Source organism: Leptonychotes weddellii, chromosome 11, assembly GCF_054177405.1.
Source record: "Leptonychotes weddellii isolate Sample4059 chromosome 11, ASM5417740v2, whole genome shotgun sequence".
Classification (NCBI taxonomy): Eukaryota; Metazoa; Chordata; class Mammalia; order Carnivora; family Phocidae; genus Leptonychotes; species Leptonychotes weddellii.
The window spans coordinates 35,207,490-35,233,235 of record NC_138379.1 but is presented as its reverse complement, the minus strand read 5'-3'; the positions used below and the strand labels follow the sequence as shown (position 1 = coordinate 35,233,235).

Genomic DNA, 25,746 nt, shown 5'->3' with positions numbered 1-25,746 from the left:
CGGCTGGGCCTTTGTTCATACTGCTCCCCCTACTCTTCCTCATCTCCTCTTACTTTCTTCCTCCAGGAGGTCTCTCCTGATCCTGCGGCTCTCCCTCCCGGATAGACTAGAACAGACAGAACAGATAGCTTTAACTAGTTAAATGCCATTTCACCAAGAAGCCCCCATACCAATGGAACAGCATTTTCCTTTAAGATCTGGTCCTCGGCACACGGCTCCCTGTCTTCACAATTTGCTCTGTCTCTACTGGAGAAAGAGCGGTGGCCCTTCTCCATCTGAATCTCTCACAGCAGATGTCAGTGAGGTTGCCTGGAGAGTCTGGAATGCCCCGTTGCCGTGGTAACAGCACACCAAGGTTCAGGATGCTTTATCCCCCATGCGCTGTCCTGGCAGTGCCAAGCCAGGCTGCTGGTGGAATCGTCCTTAATGAGCCAAAAAAAAATCCCATTAATGGACAAGCAACTGTTCCACTGGTGTTGAGGTTCAGCTCTTGCAAACACACTTGTGGGCCACTCAAGTGGCTGTTGGCTGATAAGGAGGCGAGACCCCGGCTCTCTGCACTATGGCTCACTTGGGGTAATATGGTTTTTAACTGGCTCAACCAACAAAGCAGGCCCTCCCCCACTCCAGCCCCCAAATTACCACTTCTCTTGTTTGATGCTGCCAGCCAGGGATCTGCCTGCGTGGACCCTGGCAATTAGCACAGCACTTGCATTTGTTGGGGAATTAAGAGTCACTGATTAGTCTAATTCCACGCCATTTACAGGCAGTGAGTATCAGCCTGCGATTGACTTTTCCCAACAGTGGCCCAGAGGTGGCTAGATCATAGCCTGAGTCTTAAATGGAGGCAAGGGCCTGGTGAGCCAGACTGCGAACCAGGAGGAGAGACAGGACTCACCTCCAGGCCTGGCAAAATGTCAGCCATTGCCTCCCCCAGTTCTGCCTGCCTAAGGGAACCAAAGACCAGAAGAAGGTGTCTCCAAATTGAGGTCACACCTGTCTCCAAGTCAATCCTGACCAGAAAGGGAGCCCATTTCCCTTTGACAGCCTCCCTGCTGACCCCCACTGGGAATGCCCAGCCAAAGGACTAGTGACCCCTAAACTGAGGGTTTCTGAGGCTAGAGGGTCTGAGTTAATTGTAGCTGGATGGGCAGGACCCTGACACTCAGCCTACACTCTGTTGCCATCTCACCACCTAATGGCTGGAACCTTGTATCTGTCCCCCAAGTTGATGTCTGGCTGGATCCTCTTGGAATCTGAATGCCCCACGACAATTACCTTAAGATTCCTGCTCTCAGACCCCTTACCTTCCTGCTGAAGGATCCCCAAACAGGCCCTCCAGGATATGTAGCCTCCAGGATACATTCCCAGGATCACAGAGGTCCCTATACCTTGGATGGTTGATCCTTATCCTGACCTAGCAAGAGCCAACTCCATAGCTAGTATGGTTCCCCTGGGTTTCTACCCTCTCCTGCCAATTTGCTTATATGCAGCAGAGAGGAGGCATGAGTACGTGGAACTCACTGACTATGTGCCCATGGACACTGGGTAACTTCCAGATCCCTTCAAGGAACAGCATAGGCATTGAGGCCTTGCCTGGACAGGCCTTGATGACGGAGCTTCCCCTGATTCCAACGTCCCTAATTTCAAGCTTGCTCAAAAACAGGGGGCTAAAGTAGGTCTTTCTAGTCACTCAAAAACAAAAACAAAAAAGACATTTGACTTTACCTTGATAGATGCCATCAGGGATACAGAATGAACCATCAAGGAATATGTAGTCTAGGTGATCAGAGACTTCCCGACGAAAAAAGACATGTTAAGGGATGGGGAGGAAGGGCCTTCCGAGCAGGAAGAACGATGTGAACACAGGCCTTGCTGGGAAGCTAGATGGAGCTGGTAGAGCTAATGGTGGTAGCTCGGCTTGGTGGAAGAGGCAGTGCACAGACAGTAGAAGGAAATAAATTGGGAATGACAGGTAGGGGGCATATCACTGCAGATAGCTCAGGAAATATAATCCTCAAAATGCCTGACTACAGATTTTGGACTTTATCCAGCAGCCATTGGAAGCCACTGAGACTCTTGAGCAAGGGAGCAGCAGAATCAGAGCTGTGCTTCAGAAGCAAAATCTGGATAATAACTGTCATCATCATTGTCATTGTCGTCACGGTGGATAACACTGAGGGAGCACTTGGGCTGAATGCGGAGGAGGGGCCACAGGAAGACCGGCTTGGAGGCAGAGGCAAGGTCCAGGGGAAAGAGCATGAGCGGAGCCCGCACTGTCTCAGATGCGGTGGGATGCAGAAGACGGACGGTGGGAGAGAAAGCAAGGAGGCAGGACCCAGAGGGCCTGGCATCTGTGAAGCTGCGGGTTCGGAGGGGTGACAGGAGTCAGCCTGAGCCAGAGGACTGGGAGGATGGAGGTCACAGCTAGGTCTAGGATGTGAGACTCTCTGATTCATAAGCCTTGTAGATGGATCTAGAATCCACTCCTAAGGACATGGTCAAAATACCCCTCCTGTCACCCTGACTTCAGGAAAACATTTGGGGAGGAACAAACCATGACAGAAGGGCAGCTCTCTTGGGCAGACTTACTCTCCCACACTCCGCCCTGATCCTACCAACCAAGAACCTGCTGGCTGAAGCGAGAAGGAAAGGGCCCGGAGGGGGTGTCCTCTCCTAGCTTTGACCCTTGCACCTTCTTGTTTGGAGGTCTTTCTGTCACAAGAAGCATCAGACTAGGGCCCCCAGATAGGGAGGGGGCCCTGGTTTTAACCCACCTTGCTTGCTTCTCTGTCTTTAGGGACTACTGCTACCTGTGCCAATGGGGATGAGGGCTCTCAGAGGGATGGCAAGAGCTTCCTCCTCCAAGACTGCTCTCACTCCTCATGACCCACATGGACCCTCTGTTTTGATCAGGAGGGCTTTCCACCCTGCTCCACCCTCCCCCGTGCTCCACAGTCTCTGGCTGTGCTCGCACATGCTCCTTCCACTTCTTCCAGTCAGGAAGGCCCTTATCCATTTCTCCTGGGCCAGTCCAAATCCTTGTCTAGCCTTCAAGTCTTGGCTCCAGTCCTCCTTCCACTAGAAAGTCTACAACGAGCACTCCTTCCCTGAGCTGAGCTACAGCACTTCGAAAAGAAGTTCCAGAGCAGGAAGGGAACTTTGAGATCACTGGCCCAACTCTCTCAACGCGACCCAAGAGGACACTGGGCACTGGAGAAGGGAAGAACTTGCCCAAGGCAGAGGGACTAGGATTAGGTAAATTCCCTGGACAAGCCTCTCAGGAACTTCATGGCTCTGCTTTGTTTTGCCTGTCCATAACACAGATTGGGGTCCATGACATTGGGGGGGGGGGATGCCTCCTGTATCTCTTCTCCTCTGGCACAGATCCCTGGCTTGCGGGTAGCTCAAGAAATACAATCCTCACTAGCCAAAGGCTCAGGAAGGCAACAGGTCCTGAAGAAAATCAAGACACAGGTGAAGAAGGAAGAAACTCCTCCTTCCAGCGATTCTCCACTGTTCTGGGATACAAGCCAAGCCTAGCCTCTAGATTGGGGTGGGATAGAGATGATGCATTCAAAAGGACTATTACACCCAAAAGAGATTTCTGCAACCAATGCCAGGGTCCCAGCCCAGAGCTTCCTGGGAGAGTAGCTTGAGAGGCGGGCAGAAGGGGTCATGCTGAGGCCAGCCTCCGACCTGGGGGCACTAGTGATGATGGTCATACCAGCTATGGGAAGATTTTTCAGTTAAAGTTGAATCTTCAGGTTTTTAGAGTGAAAAGGACTCTTCAAGATTACCCAATCCAATTCCCGAATTTTTCAAAGAGGAAAACTGAGGTCTTGGTAAGGAAAGAGACTTGATCAGGTCCTACCATACCTCAGGGTCACAGCCAGAACACAGCTCCAAACCTCTTCTCAACTGGGTCCCACGTGGGTGTGGAAGGAGAGCACCCGGGGGGGGTAAATGGCCACCAGGACTTCCTACGCTGTTTTTTAAAACATCCAAACTCAATTACTGACTAACAGGCGATTCAGGTTTAAAGAAAAGTGTTAGGTTTGACTAAGGCTCCAAGTGAAGAAGTCACTTGCTTGAGATCATGCAGCTAGAAAAAGGTGGTGCCAAAACTCAAGCGCAGATTGATCTGGTTCCAAAGTCCTTCCTTTTCCCACTGGCTCATGCTACCACCCACACCGCCTCTAGGCTTGGAAGAGAGGAAGAAAGACAGGATAGACAGACACGCTGAGAGTCTGCCAAAGGATTCCATTGGACAGATACTTCCTAGGGGAGCCCCTCTTTTGCCTGAGATCCCGAGCCGGGTGCTGGAGACACGGAGAGGAAATGAGATCCAGAAGCGAAGAGACTAGTAGGAAACTCCCAGGGAGATTCTAAATGAGCAGTGATAAAGGTTGGAGGAGAAGCACACACAGTCCTTGAAATTCTAAGAAAGAATGAGGTTGAGGAACAGAACAAGAAAGGGATGGTGCGAAAGAACTGGCCGGCAGGGTCCTGCCTGAAGATGCGCGTGCCCTCCCCACCCCCTCACCCCCACCCCACCCTGGGCCACAGTCCTATCTTTGTGCTCATGGAGCATAGCGCCATGCCTAGCCCACAGAGGCAGGCACGACAGAGTTGCTGAGTCAGTACACAGATGAATGAAACTCTACCCAAAGGGAATTGAGATGCAGCTCCAGTCCCTGCAGAGAAAGGGCCTGCCCACCCAGTGGGGTCCTGCACCCCCTCCATCTGTAGAAGGGCAGGAGGCAGCTGGGGGGTCCAAAAATGCTGACACAGAGAGGGACAAGAGCTTCCAGCCCCAACCGACTCCTCCATGGCAACGAGCTGACAGAAAACTGCACAGGAGACTGAGAAGCCAGTTTTAAAATAAAGACACAAAACACTCTGAGTCTAACATCACACATGCAAAGCAATAGCTCAGGCTCCCAGGCCCTGAGGAGGGGTAGGCACAATCATGAAAAAAGGTACCTCCTTCCAAGCCGCCCATTCCCCCGCCAAGGGCCCCCTGTGCCTCCCCTCCTCCTGGGTACTCTTCCAAGAGCTGCAAGCACAATCTCTCTTGCTTTGCACTAGATGCCTCAGGCACTGCGTCAGATCTGACAAGCAAGGGGAGAGGCTCCTCCGGGGCTGGAGCTGGCCAGGTCCTCCAGCAAACAGGCTGTGGCAGCCGGCTTCCTGCCGCACCACACCCGTGGTCGCTGCCGCAGGGGGCCAAGGAGGAAGAGCAGGGCAGAGACCCCTCTCCTCCTTCTGTCTCCTGATGGTCCAATCCTGCTTCATCCTTCAGGGCTCAGCTGTATTTGCCTTCATCTCTCCAGGATGACTCAATCGCACACACCTTCCAGTGTAAATCCAAAGCCCTGTTTACATTTCAAATATAAAACTTCTCATTATACTTCTGCTTGCAGAAGTCGACAAGACAGTCTACTTTGCATTATACTTCTGCTTCCTTATTCTGGCCCCCTCCCCCCAGTAGAGAGCCTGGTCTGTGATAAAGCCTCAATAAATGTTTTCTGAGTTGAATCAATAGCACGAGAAAACATTTTAATTTGAGTAGCTGGAGACCAGCCCTCCTTCGGTGTATGGGAGTCCATGCACTGAGACTAACTTGTGCCTCCAAAGCCTTGGGTGCTTTGGGAGCATGACGGCGGTATCACCCCCTCTCTGATGCTGCTGTCCTTCCCGCTGCCCCCCGCCCCCGCCACTGGCTTTCTGTCTACTCAACGTGTGCTCTCCTTTACAGTTCTATAGCCATTACCATATTTGAAAGGATACCCCCAAACAAGCTGGGTTCAATTCTAGCTATATCGCCTCCTGTCTGTGCGAACTTAGGCAAGTCATTTAATCTCTTTGAACCTTGTCTGCAGAATGGGAACAGTCCATTGCTGTACCCATATCCTGCCTACCTCGTAAGATTGGCAGGAGGAGCAGAGATGACAAATTGTGGAGAGGGCTCTAAAAGCTATAAGGTAGGGGCGCCTGGGGGGCTCAGTGGGTTAAGTGTCGACTCTTGGTTTCGGCTCAGGTCATATCTCAGGGTCCTGAGATGGAGCCCCGCAGACTCTGCTCGAAATTCTCTCCCGCTCCCTCTGCCCCCTCTCACACATGCTCTCTTTCTCTCTAAAATAAACAAATAAAACCTTAAATAAAATAAAGTAAAAGCGGTAATGTGGTATCTGTGCAAAGCTAAGGTGGAGTGGAGTGTGGTTTCCGGGATTTTGTGACAGAGGAAGCTGAGGCCTAAATTCAGGGAGTGACTTGTCCACGATCACACAGGGAGGTACTGGCAAAGCAGGGTCCAGGTCTAATTCCTGGTCCGGAGCTTTTTCCCTAATCCTATGCTGCCTTACAAGTCCCATCCAGGCATTCTTTGGCAAAAGCAATTCCGTATTCCATTAAACTGAGAAGCACTTTGGATCACCTGCAGAGTATAAATCTCTGAGATGGAATGGAGTCCAGCTCTCTCCTTCCAGGCAGAATGCCACCTGAAACATTCTAGGCAGGGAGTTAACTCTTACTCGCCCACCAAGCCTTTCCTCGCAGTCTCTCCAGCCCTGCACCAGAAAGACCATCCTGGCACGTCAAACAGTCTTGCCCGGCTCTTCAATCCAACCCCACAAAGAAACACAATGAATGCCACACCGCAGGTACTGGAGAAGCGGATTGGGAACAGCCTGGACAGAACACAGAGGAAAACTGGTATGGCTCTGACTGCAGACTTCAATGGAAAACCACGAAGGCCGCTCCAGCACTTGATTCAGGAAGTAGGGACACCGATTCCCTAGGGTGTGAAGTCAGCAGAAACAGATCTCAGAGAGATAGGAGGGACACACAGGCCTCACTGCCCAGATTCTAACCACTTCCAGGCCCACATGCCAGAGATGTCACCGAGTGAAGCCTCTTCAGACCTCAGCAATGACTCTGAACAGGAGGAAGAAAGAGAGGGAAGGGAATGTCTTTGTTGAGAACCTTAGCCCTTTCATGGTGTAATGATTAACTCTGTGCCACTGTGGCTAGCTTATGGTGACCAGTTGTTTGGTTAAACACCCGTCTAGATGTTGCTGTAAAGGTATTTTTTTTTTTTGAGATGTGATTAACATTTACAATCAATTGTGGTGGGCCTCATCCAATCAGTTGAAGGCCTCAAGAGCTAAGACTGATGTTTGCTGAAGAAGGAATCCTGCCTCAAGGCTGCAATACTATACAACCCTGTCTGAGTTTCCAGCCTTCAGATTCAGGACTGTGACATCAACTCTTACCTAAATCTCCAGCCTGCCGGCTTGCCCCAAAGATTTCAGACTTGGCAGCCTCCACGATCATGTGAGACAATTCTTTAAAATAAAGATAGATAGATGATAGATAGATAGATAGACAGATAGATAGATAGATAGATACATAGAGATCAATCAGTCCTATCAGTTCTGTTTTTCTGGAGAACCCCAACTAATACATGAATACATGTGAGGTTGGGTGTTTTCATCTAGTTTACTTCATGTAATCCTCAAAAAAAGACATGAGAGGTAGGTTTTTCTATTCTGATGTTTGCTTACAGATAAGGAAACTAAGGTCCAGAGAGTCGAATCACTTGGTAAGGGAGACCCCAAAGCCCATGCTTTACCAATTTCATCACAGGGCCTGAGGAAGTAGAATTTCTCTGAAGAATGCCAGGACAAGAATTCCTCACAGATAGTATTGCTGATTCCTGAATTCTCCTTCTCCTTGGGGATGCAGTTGATGCCAACAAGAACTGGGGGTATGAATAGGTTTGCTCATTCAAGCAGGACATGGTCTTTAGGCCCTCCATTCTTCCCTGGGATGTGTATCTGATTTGGGATTTGGGTCTGCATCAGTACTCCAGGGTCTCACTGCTTTTAAAGCTGAGCTCTGAGTGTCAGGGGAAGACACGGATTTTGTTAATCTATGAGTGGTCTTCTTCCTGAAGGCAAATCCAGGCTGGAGACTATTTCCATCTGACTCCTGGTGGGAACACGGGTAGACTGTGTTCTCTGCCCTAAAGGGGTTGTGTTCCCTGGGGTGGGGACGGAGCAAGCTCCCTTTGCTCTAACCCCTCGGGCTGCCCCTTCCCCACCCCAGGCCGCTCACCACTGTCTCCGGGGAAGCCAGAGACTTCTTCCCCCGAACAATGTTAGCCCAAGGATGGATGAACCTCTTCCTCAGCTCCCACTAGTGTAGCAGAGGCAGGGCAGGATCTGCGGGTGGAAGTTTACTAAATGGGAGGGGCACTGAAAAGAAAGAATCCCAGCAATCCAAGAAAACATCTACAGGCAGGCAGGGCTGCCAAGATGAGGTTTCTGACTCTTTGCTATCGCCTCTCTCCCTCCAAGGGGAGAGACATACACCGGCAGCAGCCTTTGCTTCCTGTCATTTGAACCTCCCGCAGTTCCCACTTGGTCACTGTCTTGCTTACTGTCAGTGCTTGCTGACATGTTAAGGCACACAGAAGACATGATCATGTCTGACACACTGGCTGAAGGGAGAGGTCACTGTGTGGTCCCAAGACTGGCTCCTGCCAGACGGGGGTCATGGTCCTCACGTCCCGGTTGGGGAATCTGTCCTTGTGCCTTGCTGCCCTTGTGACCCAAGTCAGGAGATCCAGAATCGACTCTGCCTTCTGCTTAGGCCAATGCTTTCATTTCTGGGCTCCGCTCTGGGTCCTACTTCCTCCTCCGATAATGGCCTAGAATGTGGTGACAAGCATATGACATCACCTCTCAGATGAAATCTCAAATAGAGAAGTGGCCTTACCCATTATAGACCAAAGGGTCCTCCTTCGAGGACCAGGAAAAGTACCACTTTCCCTCAGGAAGCCTGCCAGGACAGGTGCATTGTTTTCTGTATCTATCGAAAGACCAGGGATCCCTCCCCTCCTCTGTGGCTGGTGGTACTGTGCACCCCTTCCTCCCCCCATAAAAGAGTCACATGCATGTTTACAGTAGCCACTAGAGCTTACGGTCACCATCAGCTGGCTCTCCAGGGAGAGGCAAAAGCTAGTGGTAATAACAATAATAACTAGCATTTCCCGAGCATGTACAATGGACTAAGTACTACTCTGAACACCTCACATGCATTAACTCACTAATCAATCTTCACCACAACTCTGAGACTTAGGTCCTTCCTTTATACCCATTGTATAGACAAGAAAACCAAGGTGCAGAGAGAGTCAATGACTTGCCCAATATTATATAACTAGAAAGTGGCAGAGCTGGGATTCAAACCCAGGTAGTCTGGCTCGATAGCCTTTAATCCAAACAACTCTGCCAGGTTAGTTCTATTAATCCTGTCTCAAAGATTGAGGAAATTGAGGTTTGAGCACTGGACTAAGATCTCACAGCCAGTAAGAGGCAAATCGAGTATTCAACCCAGAGGTCGCATCCCTTCTCAAACTCTCTCTGGTGAGGATTGTGTTGCAACCACCCCAGGCTGAATTCAGGGAGGCCAGCTGACTTCATTCATCCCCAGGGTTGAAAGGCCACAGAACCAGGAATGGATGTCCACTGCTATCAGGAGGGTTCTTCCAGCAGCTGACTTTGAATGAGTGAGGTTTCCAAGGTACTTTATATATAAAGATTATATATACACATACAATATATATAATTCTCTCCTTCCCTTAGATGGAAAGAAGGCCTTATTCCCGCACACACACTTTCCGGTTACTGTATCTAAACACTATATGGTTACAGCTTCCTGGGCGTCCACTCTACCCAGGTGTTGCTCTAGAAGTGGTCTCACAGATGAGCCTACTTGTGCTGGAGACTGAGTGAGACACAGGAAGCAGAGTCTCCCAGTGGAAGGGCAAAGGCTTAGAGGGACCCGGAGCTACCAACCACTTCCTGTAGGGATTTAGGCCAAGTTTCTTAATCTTTAAGAGTTTCAACTTCCTTACCTATAAAACAAACAAAAAGAAAGCAGACAAAGAAATTCTTCCTTTCAGGGTGGTTATGAGAAAAAAAAGAAGTATGAAATTTTACAGCAGAGAAAGAAAAATGTTTATTAAGCACCTAAGATGCACCACACTCTATATGGATGTATCTCGATTATACTTCACAAAAATCCCATGAGACAGCTATCTCCCCTTCATCATTAAGGAAATTGAAGCTCAGAGAGGTTAATGCTTGTTCACTGTCACATAACTAGTTAGTGGCACGGCTGAGTCGTGAACCTCAACCCTCTGGCTTAAGCCTGGAAGCTTCACCACCACACCAACTGCCTCTCTACGAAGGCCCAACAGGCTCCCCAATTCGAATTCATTGCAAGGGGGCACATCAGCCTTTCCCCGTCAGCTTGGCCCTCTCCTACAGGACTGAGGTGGCACAAACCTCCCATCCCCAGTCTTGGTTTCTGTGAGGTTTCCATAAAATGTAGGAATGGAAATTCCATACTTGTACTTGAATGATCAAAAGGAAGAGCCCTTTTGCCTCTTCTCTCAGGTTTCTGGTGGGATTCTTCCCTAGGCTTTCAGATCCCATGGGAAGGAGGAGAGGCCATGGTGGTAAGATCGCAGGGGTTTGATTCTGAGCAACAGAGGCTATTCCTTTGCAGAGCCTTGAGCACCCATGCCTGGGAGGTGGCAGCTGCTGGTGTCTGCGAGATGGGTACAGAGATGGGCCTTGGCATCACCAGGCCCAGGGGGTGACTCAGCACCAGCTGGCTCTGGCCCTCTGCCCCTGCAGGACAAACTGCAGAAATTCACGGGTCCTCAGAGCGGCTCTGACGGGGCTGTGTGGCCTGGCTCTGTGGAGTCCTAGCAGCTCGTGTGGTTCTACCTTATGCCCATAGCTCCCGGTCACCCAGCCCTATGGGGTCTGCCTAAAAAGATCGAGAAGAGGTTTCCTCTTCTCCATCCTCATTTTTGCTGTCCTAATTTAGGCCCTCATCATCACTTACCTACCACAATAATATTAACTGACATGCGCTTGAAATGCATTTTTTTCTTCTTCTTTCTTTAAACAATTGCACTAAAACATACCTAACATACAGTTTTGCCCTTTTAACCATGTGTCAGTGCACACAGCTCAGTGGGCTGAGGTACACTCACACTGTGCAACCGACACCACATCTCTGCATCTTCCCGCAAGGACTCTGTACTCATGGAATAATTACTTCCCATTTCTCCCCCTCCTCAGCACCTGCCACCCACCATCCTACTTTCTGTCTCTCTGAGTGTGACTGCTCTCAGAACCTGCTATGGGTGGGGTCACACAGCATTTGCCCTTTGTGACTGGCTTATGTCACTGAGCACGAAGCCCTCGAGGTACACCCATGTTGCAGTGTGCGTCAGAACGGCCCTCCTTTCTAAGACTGAGTGTCCCATGAAGTGCATTTGCTTATTTAATCCTCCCAAGAGTCCTCTGAGGTAGATACATTATTATGTCCACTGTACAGAAAGGAGATGGAGGGAGAGAGAGACGAAGTGCTTGGATCACTCAGCTGACAGGGAGCAGAGCTGAAATTGAGGCCCAGGCACTCCAAAACCTTGTGCTTCCCTCTGCAGTGAGCCCCGCGCCTTCTCCCCAACATCCCCCCTACTCACAGGCCTCCTGAGCTCCACTCCCCATCAGGGCACCGATCTTTCTAAAAGGCCAATCTAATATTTTCACTGCTCTCCTTCAAACCCTTCCTGGGTTCCCCTGTCTATGGTGATCTTAAACCCACTAGCACAGCCTTCAGGCCCGGCCCTGACTCAACTCCCACCTCCTTTTCTGGCCTTTCCCCTCCACTCCCCCAAACCTTAGTCCTCAGCACCCAGACTCTGTGCCTTTTCACCTGCTGTTCTCTCTACCTGCAATGCCCACTCCCCAAATGAGGCAAACACCGACTCATCTTTGAAGGCCGAGCCTAAGTGTCCCCTCCTCCTCCCTGGATCTCCCCAGGCAGCTTGTCTAGCTTTCTTCTGTGCTCCTGTCGAACCCAAACATCGCTCTGTAGGAGAACTGCTTGCGCGCAATTGGATGGGCCAGTTTAGAGCCCCGCGTTCCACGCTTCGGCCGCGCTGGCCAACATATTCGAGGATGAAGACTTCTTTTCAGTATCAGAGAACCTCAGGACCTTTCCAGACACACTGATCAAAGCAACATGTAATAGTAAGAAGTCACTATGAATTCAGTAAAGCTTTTAAATGTAACTGTATCTGAGTCAATATGACACTACCTCTATATATTTGAAAACAATGCTGCTTATTGGTGTATGTAGCGATTTGGGGACCTTGTTCTATACTCTGGATTCAAAGTGCCAGGACTTACATCTTGTGAGCCACTGCTCTGGCCCAGAAAGTGAGCTTTTTGATGCAATGGAAGTAACACTGATGCCCTCTATTACATTCTGGGCTGTGCCAGTCACTTCTCATTTTTATTTCCTTTAAATCTCAAAAAAATCCATATTTTTTCCAGACAAGAAAACAGAGGCTTGGAAAGGTAAAGTTTAACTGGTCTGAAGTCACACGGTGAAAGAGAGGCAGCGTGGGATTTGACACTCCATGTTTTTCTCCTTTGCCAAGTTGCCTCCAGGGTAAGGGCCACAAGGTATCCATCTCTGAGTTCCCAGGGCCTCCCTCAGAGCAGTGCTCAGGAAATGTGGCCCCACGGCTGACACAAACCAGAGAGCCCTTCCCCCACACATTCTCAGCCCACCTCCACCCCCCCCCGCTCCCCACCCCCCGGCTTGTACCAGAGTCTCCGGTCTGGTTTCCCCAGCTGCAGGCGAGCACAGAGAGGGCACGGTGCAAAACTCAGAGATGGCAAAGCATGGCCCACTTCTCCTCTAGGTGCTATTTCCCTCATTTAGTAGGTACCCCTGCCCCAAGCCTGGCTCGAGGCACCCCCTCTTCATTAGCAGCCCTCAGCCCCTGCTCCTGTCCCTCCCCCAAACTTCCTGTCCATCTCCACCGAAGCCTGCTCTCAGCTAATAGTGGTCTCCGACTAGTTCCCACCAGACCTCAGTGCTGGTAGAGCCAGGTGTGGGCTTCCCATGGCCACTTGTGTTTTAAACCAAAGGACAGGTCCCTCACAATCTAGCTGGTCAGGAGCCGCAGGAGGAAAAGGATGGGTTTCAAAGTCAGACATCTCCTGGTATCCATCCCTGATTTTGCTCCTTCCTTTTTGAATGCCCTCGGGTAAAGAACTTAATTTCTCTGAACCTTAATATCCTCAGGTGGAAAATGGGAATACAACCAATCTCACTGGGTGAATATCTAAAGGCTATATAATCTTGCACTGTGTGGTGGGTTAGTGGCCCTCCAAAAGATATGGCCACATCTTAACCCCCCAGAACCCGTGAATGTGTCCTTATTTGGAAAAAGGGTCTTTATAGATGTGATTAAGTTAAGGACCTTGAGACAAGAAAATTGTCCTGGATTATCCGTGTGGACCCTAAGCACCATCACAAATGTCCTTTTAAGAGAAAAGCAGCAGAGGGTGAGGGGATAGGGTAGCTGGGTGATGGATATTAAGGGGGGCACGTGTTGTGACGAGCACTGGATGTTATATGCAACTAATGAATCGTTGAACACTACATCAAAAACTAATGAGGTACTATATGTTGGCTAACTGAACATAATACAAAAATTTTTAAAAATAAAATAAAATAAATAAACATACACACACAAAGAGAGAGGGAGAGAGAAAGGCAGAGGGACTTCTGACACACAGAGAAAACTGGAGGAGGCAATGTGACCTTGGAGACAAAGACTGGGGTGATGTGGCCACAAGTCAAGGAATGTCAGCAAAGGGCACCTGGGTGGCTCAGTCGGTTAAGCGCCTGCCTTCGGCTCGGGTCATGATCCCAGGGTCCTGGGATCGAGTGCCGCATCGGGCTCCCTGCTCGGCGGGGAGACCGCTTCTGCCTCTGCCTGCCGCTCCCCTTGCTTGTGCTTGCTCTCTCTCCCTCTTTCTCTCTGACAAATAAATAAAATCTTAAAACAAAAAAGAGAAGAAAGAATGCCAGCAGCCATCGGAAGCTGGAAGAAGCAAAGGACACGATCTCCCCTAGTCTTTGCAGATGTAACTGTGTGACTACGTTAAGGACCTTGAGATGAGATCATCTGGGATTATCCAGGTGGGCCCTAAATCCAATGACAAATGTCCTTATAAGAGTCAGACCGGAGACACAGACACACTAAGGAGAACGCAATGTGAAGACGAAGCAGAGAATGGAGTTCTGCGGCCACAAGCCAAAGAATGCCTAGAGCCACCAGAAGACAGAAAAGGCAAGGATGGATGCTCTCCTGGAGCCTCTGGAGGGAGCATGGCCCTGCCGACACCTTGTTTTCAGACAGAACTGTGCCCCTCGGATTGTGGTACTTTATTACTGCAGTCCTGGGAAACGAACACAGCCTATCTCCCTAACTTATCACATATCACCCCTTATCTCCTGCTTTATGTTGGGAGCCCTACAGACCACGTGTACAAGAATGCAGGCTTCTGGGGGTGTGCAACTTTGTCTGATGAGGGTCACTACTGTAACCCTAATGATTAGCATGGTGTCAGGTACATGGTAAAGGCTCAATCCATTTGTTTGAATAAATGAATGAACTGTAGTTCTCAGAGGGCAGGCGCCGTATGTGATTTACTTCTACATCCTCAGCACCCTAAACATAGTACCATGCTCTATACATGCGGAACTACCTCCTCCCTTCATATATTTTAGCACTGAAGGAGCGACTCTCTGAAAAAGGGGCAAATCTTACCATGCTGGTACCCAGACATAAGCCTACAGCCTTCAAAGAGTCCTTCAGTCCTTTCTAGACCTTGTTTCCAAGTTCCTTCTAAACAGAAGCCTTGGAGAGAACCCATGACTGCAGAATCCTGGGGATGATATTGTTTAATTAAACGGAGACTCAAGTCACCAGCCTCTGGCTCAAGCTGAGCCTCTGGGACCTGAGCAGGCAACATTTCATCATTAGGAGGAAAGGAGATGACAAACTCTTTCCTGAAAGAACCCAGCAGGCAGTCAGAATTACTGGATGTGGATAAATAAAACCATTATTTCCAAATACATATCCCAGGCAGCACTAAATGCATTCTCCGTATCACAGGCAATACTAAATTTAGAACTGGCAGTTTGAATCATATGCCGATTCCTGAAGAGAAACACCAAATTCAGGGGGGAAAAAATCAAGTGAGATATGAAAATAAAAATGCACTCTTAGTCCCTCAGAGCAAGCTGTCAAGACAGGTGAGGGAGAAGTTTCCTACACAGAAGTCTGGCTAGAAAGGCACTGGATTGGGGGGGGCGCGGGGGGGCGCCGCGCTGGGTGCCACAGGGGCCGGAACCTCTGGGGAAGCCTCTGGAGCGCCTCTCTGCGCGGAACTGCAGGGGCAGGAGGGCAATCCGCACGCTGAGCAATAACGTGGGCACACTGTTTCCGAAGCACTACCACACACCGTCGCACTGAAGCCTTCTCTCAATCCTGCAGTGAGGTGCCGTCACCCCCATTCTGCAGCTGAACTGAGCCCAGAGGGGTGAGGGGACTCGCCCAACTCATACAGGCAGGGAGCGGGAGAACAGGGACTTATTTTAATCAAGTTCTAATTTTGGAATAGTCTTAGATTTACAGAGAAGTTGAAAAGACAATACAGCTCCCAAATGCCTCTCCCCGAATAGGGGGGCCTTCTTACTAACATCTTACGTGACAGTGTGGCATCTCTGTCCTAACAAAGAGACCACTATTACTCACTAAATGCTACACTCTGTTTAGATTCCCGGAGTTTCCCCCTACTGCCCTGCTCCAGAACGCCATCTGGGACACCATGGAAGGCTTAGCTGCCATGTCTCCTTAGGCTCCTCGGGTCCGTTACAGTCCTTCCGACTTTCCCTGTGCTTGCTACCCTTGACTGTTTGAGAAGTACTAACCAGGTATTTTGTAGGATGCTCCTCAGGTTGTTTTTTCCTGACCTTTTACTCATGGTTAGGCTGGGGTTCACAGACGTGAAGTGCCCTCCTCATTGCGTCATATCCAAGGTACATAACATCAACACAATTTATCACTGATGCTGTTAACCCTGATCATCTGGCCTCAGTAACGTTCGCTGGGTTTCTTCACTGTAAAGTTCTGCTTCCTTTCACCAGCCGTCCCCTGTCTACTCTTTGGAAGCAAGTTACTGAGCAGAGCCCACACTCAGGGAATGGGAAGTTAAGTTACAGCTCCTTGACAGGGGAGTATCTACATAAATTATGTGGAATTGTTCTGTATGGGAGAGCAGGGATTAAAATCTGGTCTATGTGACATACCACCTAAAATATGCCCCCCCTCCATTTTTCTCTCATTGCATCCTGTTTTTTTTTCCTTGACAGGATTTCTCACAATTTGCAACTACATATTTATCAATGTTTCATGTATTTATCAATTTGCTGCCTAACATCTGCTACTCCCTGTGTCCCCAGGTTAGCAGGCATCATGAGGTCAGGGACAGTTTTGCTCATTGCTATGTCGCCAGGGTCAAGCAGAATGCCTGACACTTAGTAGACGCCCAATAAATGCTTGCAAAATCCTGGTAGTATGGCAACAAGATGATGCCATCCCTGCCCTTGGGGCAGGCACACATGAAAAACTTATTACACAAACTTCCAAACATACACAGAAGTAGAGACAATATCCTACATAATTCTTAACTGCAAGCAGCTCATGATGAATATTAAAATATACACATAGGTAAAGTGCACAGGAATATAGGATAGGGAACATTCTATGCATCACCTCAGGTATTTCCAGGAGGAAACATTTGGGTGGGCCTGGAAGGATGGATAAGATATTAGGGTGTCAAAGGGCAGAGGGCATAGTTCAGGTAGAGGGAACTGGAAGGCAGGTGATGGGTGCAGGCACATTCAGGGAATGGGGCTAGGGACAAGGTGTCGGTGAATGGGGAAGAAAAGGTTGGGAAGGCGGCTGAGAGCAAACTGAGCTGCTCCCTCCTGCCAAGTAGGGGCACAGGCTACCCTGCGGACGACAAGAGGCAAGAGGACGACAAGGCTACCCATCTCCTCTTGTATCTTGCTCAGGGTACCAGTGGCGGCTCACAGGCTCTGAGAAGTGGGACTGTTTCTGTGACTGAGAAGCTCATTTCCAGATTGCTCATTCCCCAAAGCACTCATGCTTCTTGAGGCAGAAACTACTCGTTATCTACTCAAGATCCATTCTCCCCAGATTTCATCCAGGGAAGCCATGTGTCCAGTTAAAAGACTAATTTCCCAGTCTTCATTATGATTAGGTGTGGCTATGTAACTAGGTTCTGGCCAATAAGTCGTAGGTGGACACTGCTGGGTACCACCTCAGGGAAAATGCCTTAATAGGGCTACTTTTTGTCCTCTTTCCGTCTACCTGCCTCCTGCCTGAATATGGATGTGACAGCTAGAACTCTAGCAGCTATATTAGACCACGAGAAAACCTTGAAGAAGAAAGCCTGCACTAAGGAAAGTGAAATAGAGAGAGAGAGCTATTCATACAGCTATTACACCAGCCCTGGGCTGAATATCACCCAGACTTCTCATATATGAGTACATCAGTCTCTTCAGGCTGCCATGACAAATACCACAGACTGGGTGGCTTAAAGAACAGAAATTTATTCTCTCACATTTCTGGAAGCTAGAAATCTAAAATCAATGTGCTGTTAGGGCTGGTTCTGATGAACCCTCTCTTCCTGGCTTACAGATGGCCTTCCCATTGTGCCCACATGAAGGGAGAGTGATCTCTAGTGTCTCTTCCTCTTCCGGAAGCAGCATGGTTTCAGTTTCCTTTTCTAGAGCAGAGAGCTTGTTAAGACTGTGAGTGATCACTTCAAAATGGTGCAGAGACTGGGGACTGGTAAATCCAGAAAGCTCTGAAGCTTGGACATTAGGTGCAGGACTTTATGAAGAAATATTAAGAAGACAGGAGTCCAGAGAAAGGCCAGGGTAGGTGGAAAGATGAAATATCGAGAATGAAGTCAATATGACTCACCCAGGAGTTCCTTTCTTGGTACATCACAACAGGTGGCATCTTATGAGGGAAAGAGTATGGCTTTGAATCCCGACTTTGCTACTCACTACCTATAAGCTCGGTAATTTGGGGGATGTTAACAGCCCAGAGCCTTAGCTGCCTCATGGAAAGTGAAGATGATATCTATCTACTGTGGGGATTAAATACCAAAACATTATACAGAATACCTCTGCCAGAGTGCAGTAACAGTAACAACGGCCTACATACACAGGTCTTATCTTTGCCCGGCACTGTATTATACACATGACATGAGTTCTTTCATTTAATCTTCACCAGCAGGTAGATGCTATTGAAGAATTTAAAAACTGTTGGTTTCTCCCCAAAGCGATGCCAAGCCACATCCTTGGGCATTTTTAGAAGAAATGTACCAGTCCTTGGAAGGCTCTTCGCAGATCCATCCCATGCAAAGCAGCTGTATTGACAGCTATTTTGTAACCATTTGCAATCCCCAAAGTTTGCTGCAAATGGCACAGACCTTTAACTCCCAGGCTCCCCAGCGGGAGTTTGGAGAACTCAAAGAAAACCCTACCAAGAGCCCCTTTCTAGCCCCCATTTAATGGGAAGAAAGACAGTGAAGAACTTGGAGCATGCTATTGAAAAAGAGAGTGACCAGGCTGGGCAAAGGAGGGAGTGGGGAGTCACTGTTCAATGGGTAGAGTTTCAGTATGGGAAGATGACAAAGTTCCAGAGCTGGATGGTGCACAACAATGTCAATGTACTTAATGCCACTGGATTATACATTGAAAATGATTAAAATGGCAAGTTTTGTTTTGTGTATTTTACCACAATAAAAGTTGTAATAGTAATAGTAATAATAATAATAATAATAAATAGAGTAACCATGGTAGTGAGTGGTCTAAAACCCACATAGGATAGAAAACACATGAAAGAACTCAGGTATTCTTTAGGCATAAGTTTGGAAACCTCTGGTTTTCAGAATCATGATATTACCCACTCGTTATCAAGCACACCATATATGTAGGCCCTCTATCCACATTATCTTTATTCTCTAGTAGGGCTCTTCAAGGCATTTCTTGCTTAGAGAGATCAGGTGACCAGCCCAGGATCATACAACTAGAAAGCAGCACAGAGATGGGATATGAAACAAATCAGTTCAAAACACCATGTCCTTCTATACCATGCTGCCTCTCACTCAAATATTGAGTAGATACCTGGATTTTAAAATGCTGATGATTTCTTTTAATCTTGTTGTTCCGAATCAGGGTGTGGGGTATAGGAAGGCCAGATGTCCATCTTCTTGAAGGCTCCACCCAACCTTACTGCATAGGTGCCCTGCTCTCCAGGGGTAACATTCATTCTAGTAAGAGGAACCTGGAAGACCTTTGAGATTAGAAGCAGCAGAAATACCAGGCTGACACTACCAAGGGGACTGCATCAGGACCCATGGACCACAGCTAGTTCCCCTGGCTGCAGGGGAGGCCATCGGCCAACAGAGAACACAAAGCAATCTCCAGATATAGCAAGAGCTACTGAAAGCATTTCCCTCCAGCTTCCCCAAGTGTAGTCACCACATCCCAGAAGAGAAATTTGGGAGAGGAAGAGGAAGGAAGAAGATGAAGCAGAGGAAGGAGTAGAGACAAGTGAGAGGTTCTGAAGGTGACGGCTTCTGTTCACATCCCAGCCCACTGTTCTGTTGGTAAAAGTAAACTTGTAATCACTCTAAAGCCAGCACATAATCTCATGACTGCCTTGGGTGTCCTCACAAGTCCCCAGGCATCACCGTCTGTTTTTCAGTGCCCTCCCTCCTGCCACTGAATCTTGCCCTCTACAGACAAATGGGTTTGGGAAATGGTCCTCAGGTCTAAGTCAGTATCACAGGCACCCATAATAACAAAGGTATTATGGCAGAGTCAAGGGATGAGGGACAGGGAAATGGGTTTTCCATAATCCTGGCTGTTGATCAGAGACTCCTAGACACTGACCCTGTTTCTTCCCTACTGGCCAAAACGTAGACTTGCTGACCCCGAGTTTGCTTCCAAAAGCAGGAGAACTCTTTGTAAGAGAGGTGTTTGTAAACATTCTCTTAAAAGAAAACAGAGAGGGGCGCCTGGGTGGCTCAGTCGTTAAGCGTCTGCCTTCGGCTTGAATCATGATCCCAGGGTCCTGGGACCGAGCCCCCGCGTCGGGCTCCCTGCTCAGCGGGGAGCCTGCTTCTCCCTCTCCCACTCCCCCTGCTTGTGTTCCCTCTCTCGCTGTGTCTCTCTCTGTCAAATAAATAAATAAAATCTTAAAAAAAACCACAAAAAACAGAGTAATTATTAAGCTCTTCAGGAACGATAAGCCAGGCCAAGATCTGTGCTACAGCAAGAAGTGGCTTTTTCTTGGATGAGGTGGGGCCTACTCTGCATGGACAGCATCACCAGAAGCTGCATGCTCCATTATGGAGCCAGGGGCCAGCGAAGGCAAGGTTGAGATACTCCGCATCTATCCTGTCCTGCCCGGCCTCCTTACTTTCAGGACGTACCTGTATCCTTGGGTTATTAAATCAGGAACTCAATATAATCTTGTAAATGGTGTGTGTGTGTGTGTGTGTGTGTGTGTGTGTGTTCATTTCCACCAATACAGAGACTCTCACTGCCTGTCTCCCATTCTCTTTCCAGAATCTCCTCATGTAGCGATCTGTGGTACTCATCTGAAATCGGAACCCAGTCATATGAGCTACACGGCTGCCCTGCATCGGCAGCAGGAACCACTCGCCAAGAAGGACCTCTGGAATCCTGAGCGGAGCTGCGGCTGACCAGCCCTGCCACATGGATGGAGCGGGAGTCGGCTGGGCTCCACTCCACGACAGCTCTTGGCTGTCGCCGGCTCACTGATTGTGGAGGATCCGGCACTTATTTTAGGCCCTTATAAATAATACATTTTGTCATCTTGATTCTTCAAGGCCCTCTTTTAAGCTATTTTTTCCTCTTTGGGAAAACCTCTTTTACTCTCTGAGACAGAGTTGTTCATAAATCAAGAGGAGTCCCAAGTGACCGAAGCCTGAATTCCTGACTTTGGAAAGAGTGGGAAGCCACCAAACCTCACTAGTCAAGGAAGAAGCTGGCCTCACACAGGAAGAGTATCTTCAAGGATGAAAACAAATGCTCACATCTCTGAGGCCTTGACCTCTGCCCCAGGAAGTCCTAGTATCAGACCTTTAAATATCACCTCCAACTTCTGCCTTGCTAAGAGTCCCTACAGGTTAGGTACACTAAGGAAAATGTGAAGAGTTCTTACCATCTGTAAAATGGAGACAAGGCTACCTGTCATGCAGACTTGTTCAAGTGCCTGGCATAAAGTCAAAGCTCAGTATGTGAGCTCCCCTTGGACTCTCTCTGTCCCCTGCAGCTCTCAAGAAGATACATTTGTACCTTGAAAAAGTGTCATTGTCCCCCCTTCACTGACTAGTAACCACTGAAGAAGTGCTCTTTAATTAATATGGCACAAAGAAGCTCATCTGTACAGTAGACAGAGCACTAACCTTGGAATTGGATAGACCAGGGCTTGAATCCTGGCTCTGCTACTTGTTATGTGATCTTGGTTAAGTTCCTCAGTCTCTCCAGACTTTAGTGTCTTAATCACTGGGGATAAATCACTAAGTTCAGAGTCCCTTTTAAACTTTAATGGGCAGATGAATTGCCAGGGAACCTTATTAAAATACAGATTCTGATCCAGCAGATCTCAGCTAGGGCCTGAGGTTCCGCATTTCTAATTAGTGCTGGCCAAGGCCAAGGCTGATGGTTTGTGGATCACTGAACAGAAAGGATATACATGGTCAGGGCACTTGGCAATGTCAGTTTAAGTTCTGATTCCTTATCCAGTGTTGTTCTACCTTAAAATGCACAGAAGGTCATTCTACAACTCAACTTAGACTATGTATTAATCTTTGATTCTTTATAGGTAAGCCAAATACTGATTATTTATCTAGTAAAATAACAAGGGTTGGGGAAAACCACTTGTCACCAATCCTCTTTCCCCCCGAACCAAAAAAATAACCAACAAAGCACAATACATCAGCTGGCTGATGTAAAAGGCAAATTTACAAACACACCTCCAATAGAACTTAAAATCACTTCAGATGAAAACTTCTCGGGGTAACAATGTAAACGGCACCCCTCCACACACAAAAAGGCCTTGTTTTAAACCCCAGTGTTTATGACTAAACCAAAGCTTTGACTTACACTGAAGGCAGGTTTTGGGAGGATGAAGGAGGAAGCAGTCAAGACCATTAAGTCCCTGAGATTGGTTTGATGGGAGAGGTGGGCAGGAAATTGATGAGAGAATTTGATGGAATGGAAGAAGGAAGCCAGTGGAAAGGACTGTGAAAGAGGCTTTCCTTCTTGGAACAATCACACTTGTGTTCAAGACACAGCTCCAGGGTCACCTCCTTGGTGATACTTCCTTGGTGACACCTTCCCTGACAGCTGGTTCCTGCTCTTGTTGCCAAAGTACTAATGACCACCTCTCTACCCCACCCACCCCACCCCCGGAGCTGGTCTTGAACTGTATAATTGAATGCTCATTTCCATGTTGATCTCCAACCCTTTGAGGCCAGGGACCAGTTCTTATTTATCCCCATATTCTCAGCCTGGCACAGTGCCCGGACACGTATTAGACATGTATTAGGCACCCAGTGAATGATGCTGATTTGAATGCATGAGGTGGAGGATATTAAAGAGAAAGCTTAATGACCTTGCTTAAGGTCTTGCTTCAAGGTTTATCTTTCCTGGAAGTATTCGTTCGTATGTTCATTCTCCTGGTAAACATATGCTTCAAGAGTGAGCACTCAGACCTTTTACCAGTTTTCAGTGTATTTTTATTTGAGAAATGTCTCAAACTTTCTTGAGCCCAAGATTGTCAGCTTAGTAATATATACAATAATTTTATATACAGTAATTTTTACAGTAATATATATACACACATATTAGTTTTATATACATATACATATATTTACGTATGCATATATATGTATATGTAAAGCTTTTAGCATTTTTCCAAAGTGCTTTTCTATTTTCATAGTAACTGAATACATAATTTCCCCATTTTCAAACAAGGAAACTGAAGCCCAGAAAAAAATTAAGTGATCTAAGGAAGAGTCTCAAACTTTAGGTTCATAAGAATCACTTGGGGCACTTGTCAAAAACAGAGCCCTGGTCTCCTGCCCCCAGAGATTCTGATTCAGTAGGCGTAAGATAGAGCCCAGGAATCTACATTTTAATACTCCCCAGGTTCTGGGGCAGAGGGTCTACAGACCTGGGACCAGGCCCCCCAGATGACTAGAGCTCACCCCAGTGCCTTCCTCAGGCCAGGTACCTGGCATATTCTAGAGCTCAGTCTCTGTTGAAGGTTGTTTCAGGGCTTTGGTTCCAAACCTAGAGTCATGGGATAGGACACAAGTCATACAAGATGGCACCTTCACAGGGCCTGGCAGGAAACCTAAAACCAGAGACACTCAGATGATGATGTCAGTTCTCACATCCCACATGTAAAACCATGAAGCCCTGAGTGGTAGCTGGGAAATGCATCACATTCCTGAAGATGTAAGACCTAGAAGTCCAGGTTCTGGAAAAGAACCAGACCCTCTAGGCAACAGGGACAAAAAAAAAAGAAAGGAAAAAGAAAAAGAAAAGAAAAGAAAATTACAAAAAGGCTCAACTTAGGAAATACTGAATTTGTTGGATATATTTATTTTGGATTTGTACCCCTTTTTTCTCACTTCAAGGTAGCTTACCAAAAGGAACCCAATGGTACAATCCAGTAAAGAACAGCAACCAAAGAAGAACAAGCAGGTGTCTCCCTCTTGTTTGCCTTCCACATGCACACCCTGCTGACTGGACCTCTGCCTTGTCTCTCCCATCAGCCCCTTCTCATCACCCACTGCCATGGCCCTGATTATAGACCTCAGGTGTTACTTTCTTCTGAACTTTATATAAAAGCCTCCCCAGGCTCTCCCTGTCGCCCTTCCTTTTCTCTCAATCTGCCTCCACCAGAAAGACTCATGAATCTCCCGAACACAGATCTCATCTTGGAGTAGAAAAGACCGCTGTATCTGAATTTATAAGATCTGGTTTTGGCCCTATGTCCAGCTCCATCGTTAACTAGCTCCCTGACCTTGGGTTACTAACTTCCCTTTCTGGGATTCAGTCTTTACGTGTGAGGCAGAGGGCTGCACTGGCTCATCTCCAAAGCCCTTTTCAATCTTAGGATTGTATGCATATTCCTGCTTAAAAACTATTAGCAACATCTTAGTGCCTGTAGAAGTATATACACAACTGCCTCACCCTGGAACATTTAAGGAAGCCCTCTGTGATCTGAATGTTTGTGTCCCCCCAGAACTCATATGTTGAAACTCTAAACCCCAGTGTGATGGTGTTTGCAGGGGGGCTTGTGGGAGGTGACTAGGTCATGAGAGTGGAGCCCTTGTGCTGGGGTTAGTGCCCTTATAAGAAGAGACACAAAAGAAAGCTTGCTTCCTCTCTCTGTGTTCTCCACCATGTGAGGACACAGCAGGAAGATGGCCATCTGTGAACCAGAAGGAGGGCTCCCACCAAGAACCTGACCATGCTGGCACCCTGATCCTGAACTTCAAGTCTCCAGAACCATGAGAAATAAAGGTTTGTTTAAGCCACCCAGTCTGTAGTATCTTGTTATAGCAGCCTGAACTGACTCAGACAGGCCCCAGCTTCTTTTAAAGCATTATTCCCCTTTATGCTCCCTTTGTTAGAGTCAAAGTGAAGTATTCCCGTTTCTTAAACATGCCTGGAGTTTTCTGCTTCCTCAACGCTTTTGTCATTATTTTGGAAAACCTACCACACCGATTTCAATGTGGACAATCCCTACATTTTTCAAGGTCCAAATACATGGATCTCTTTTAGGTTTTCCCTCCATGCCCCAGCCTAAAAGCAAACAAACTCTCCCCTCCGACTGCTGGTACTTCAGCTGGCCCTGTCACAACCTTTTCTGGGCCTGGCTCACACGCAAGGGCGGGGCCTGCGTGAGTCTCCTCCCCACTTAGCACAGGGCCCTGCACAGTGAAGGGTTTGGTGAGTAACTGCAGGGGTAAATGTCAGAAAGCAGATGCTCTCATTGTAGTGAGATCCTGAATTTCAGTAGCAGCCAAGGCAGAGAGGGTCACACGGGCAAACAGTTTCCAGTCTTACAAAAGAAAGAATATATATTCTTGTTAAAGTCAACAACTTTTTCTTGAAATCAACTCCAAGGCTGTGAGCCATAAAAAAGGGGCCACTGAGTTTGGCCAAGCAGTGTATCCACTGCTCATTAAAGCCAAGGGCTGAGTGCCTGAGGTGACTTTTCCCTGCCAACAGTAGTTTGGGCTGAGGCACTCAGTTTGGTGGTGGCAGGCTGACTGGGAGCTCCAGGCAGCCAAGGAGCACGTCCTCATGCCCATGGTGGCTCCAGGAATTCTAAGCCCTACAAGGTGTGGTAAAAGACAGACTTCTTGCTTAAATGATGTACGTGAAGGGATTTCTTCCTCTGACCTCCCCGGGCCCCGGATCCAGCCCGTCCCAGCTTATTCTCTGCCCACCTGAGGTCACAGTCAAATATGTATATGTTTTATCTCCCTGTCTAGACCGTCAGTTCCTGCCTGGAAGGATCTCGTTCATCTTGTATCTTGTTCATCCTCCTATCTCCCACATGCCTAGCACAAAACCCTGCTCATAGCCAATGTCAATAAATGTTCTCTGGATGGATGCTCAAATTTAGATCAAATTGAC

The 25,746-nt window shown here is 48.1% G+C and overlaps 1 protein-coding gene across 9 annotated transcripts in view; it reads right to left on the bottom strand.

Moving 5' to 3' along the window:
* SERGEF (secretion regulating guanine nucleotide exchange factor) overlaps positions 1 to 25,746 on the bottom strand; it is a 216,905-nt gene that overhangs the window by 16,113 nt on the left and 175,046 nt on the right. For 5 of the 9 annotated variants that reach the window (XM_081798489.1, XM_081798495.1, XM_081798496.1 and 2 more), the window contains one exon: positions 7,278 to 7,349. The exons of 2 other annotated variants lie outside the window; for them this stretch is intronic. In XM_081798489.1, coding sequence (XP_081654615.1) covers positions 7,278 to 7,349 — 72 coding nt within the window. Of the gene's footprint in view, positions 1 to 4,545; positions 5,379 to 7,277; positions 7,350 to 25,746 lie in introns of those variants that run through there. 2 more of the 9 variants (XM_081798491.1, XM_081798497.1) reach the window with 2 other exon arrangements.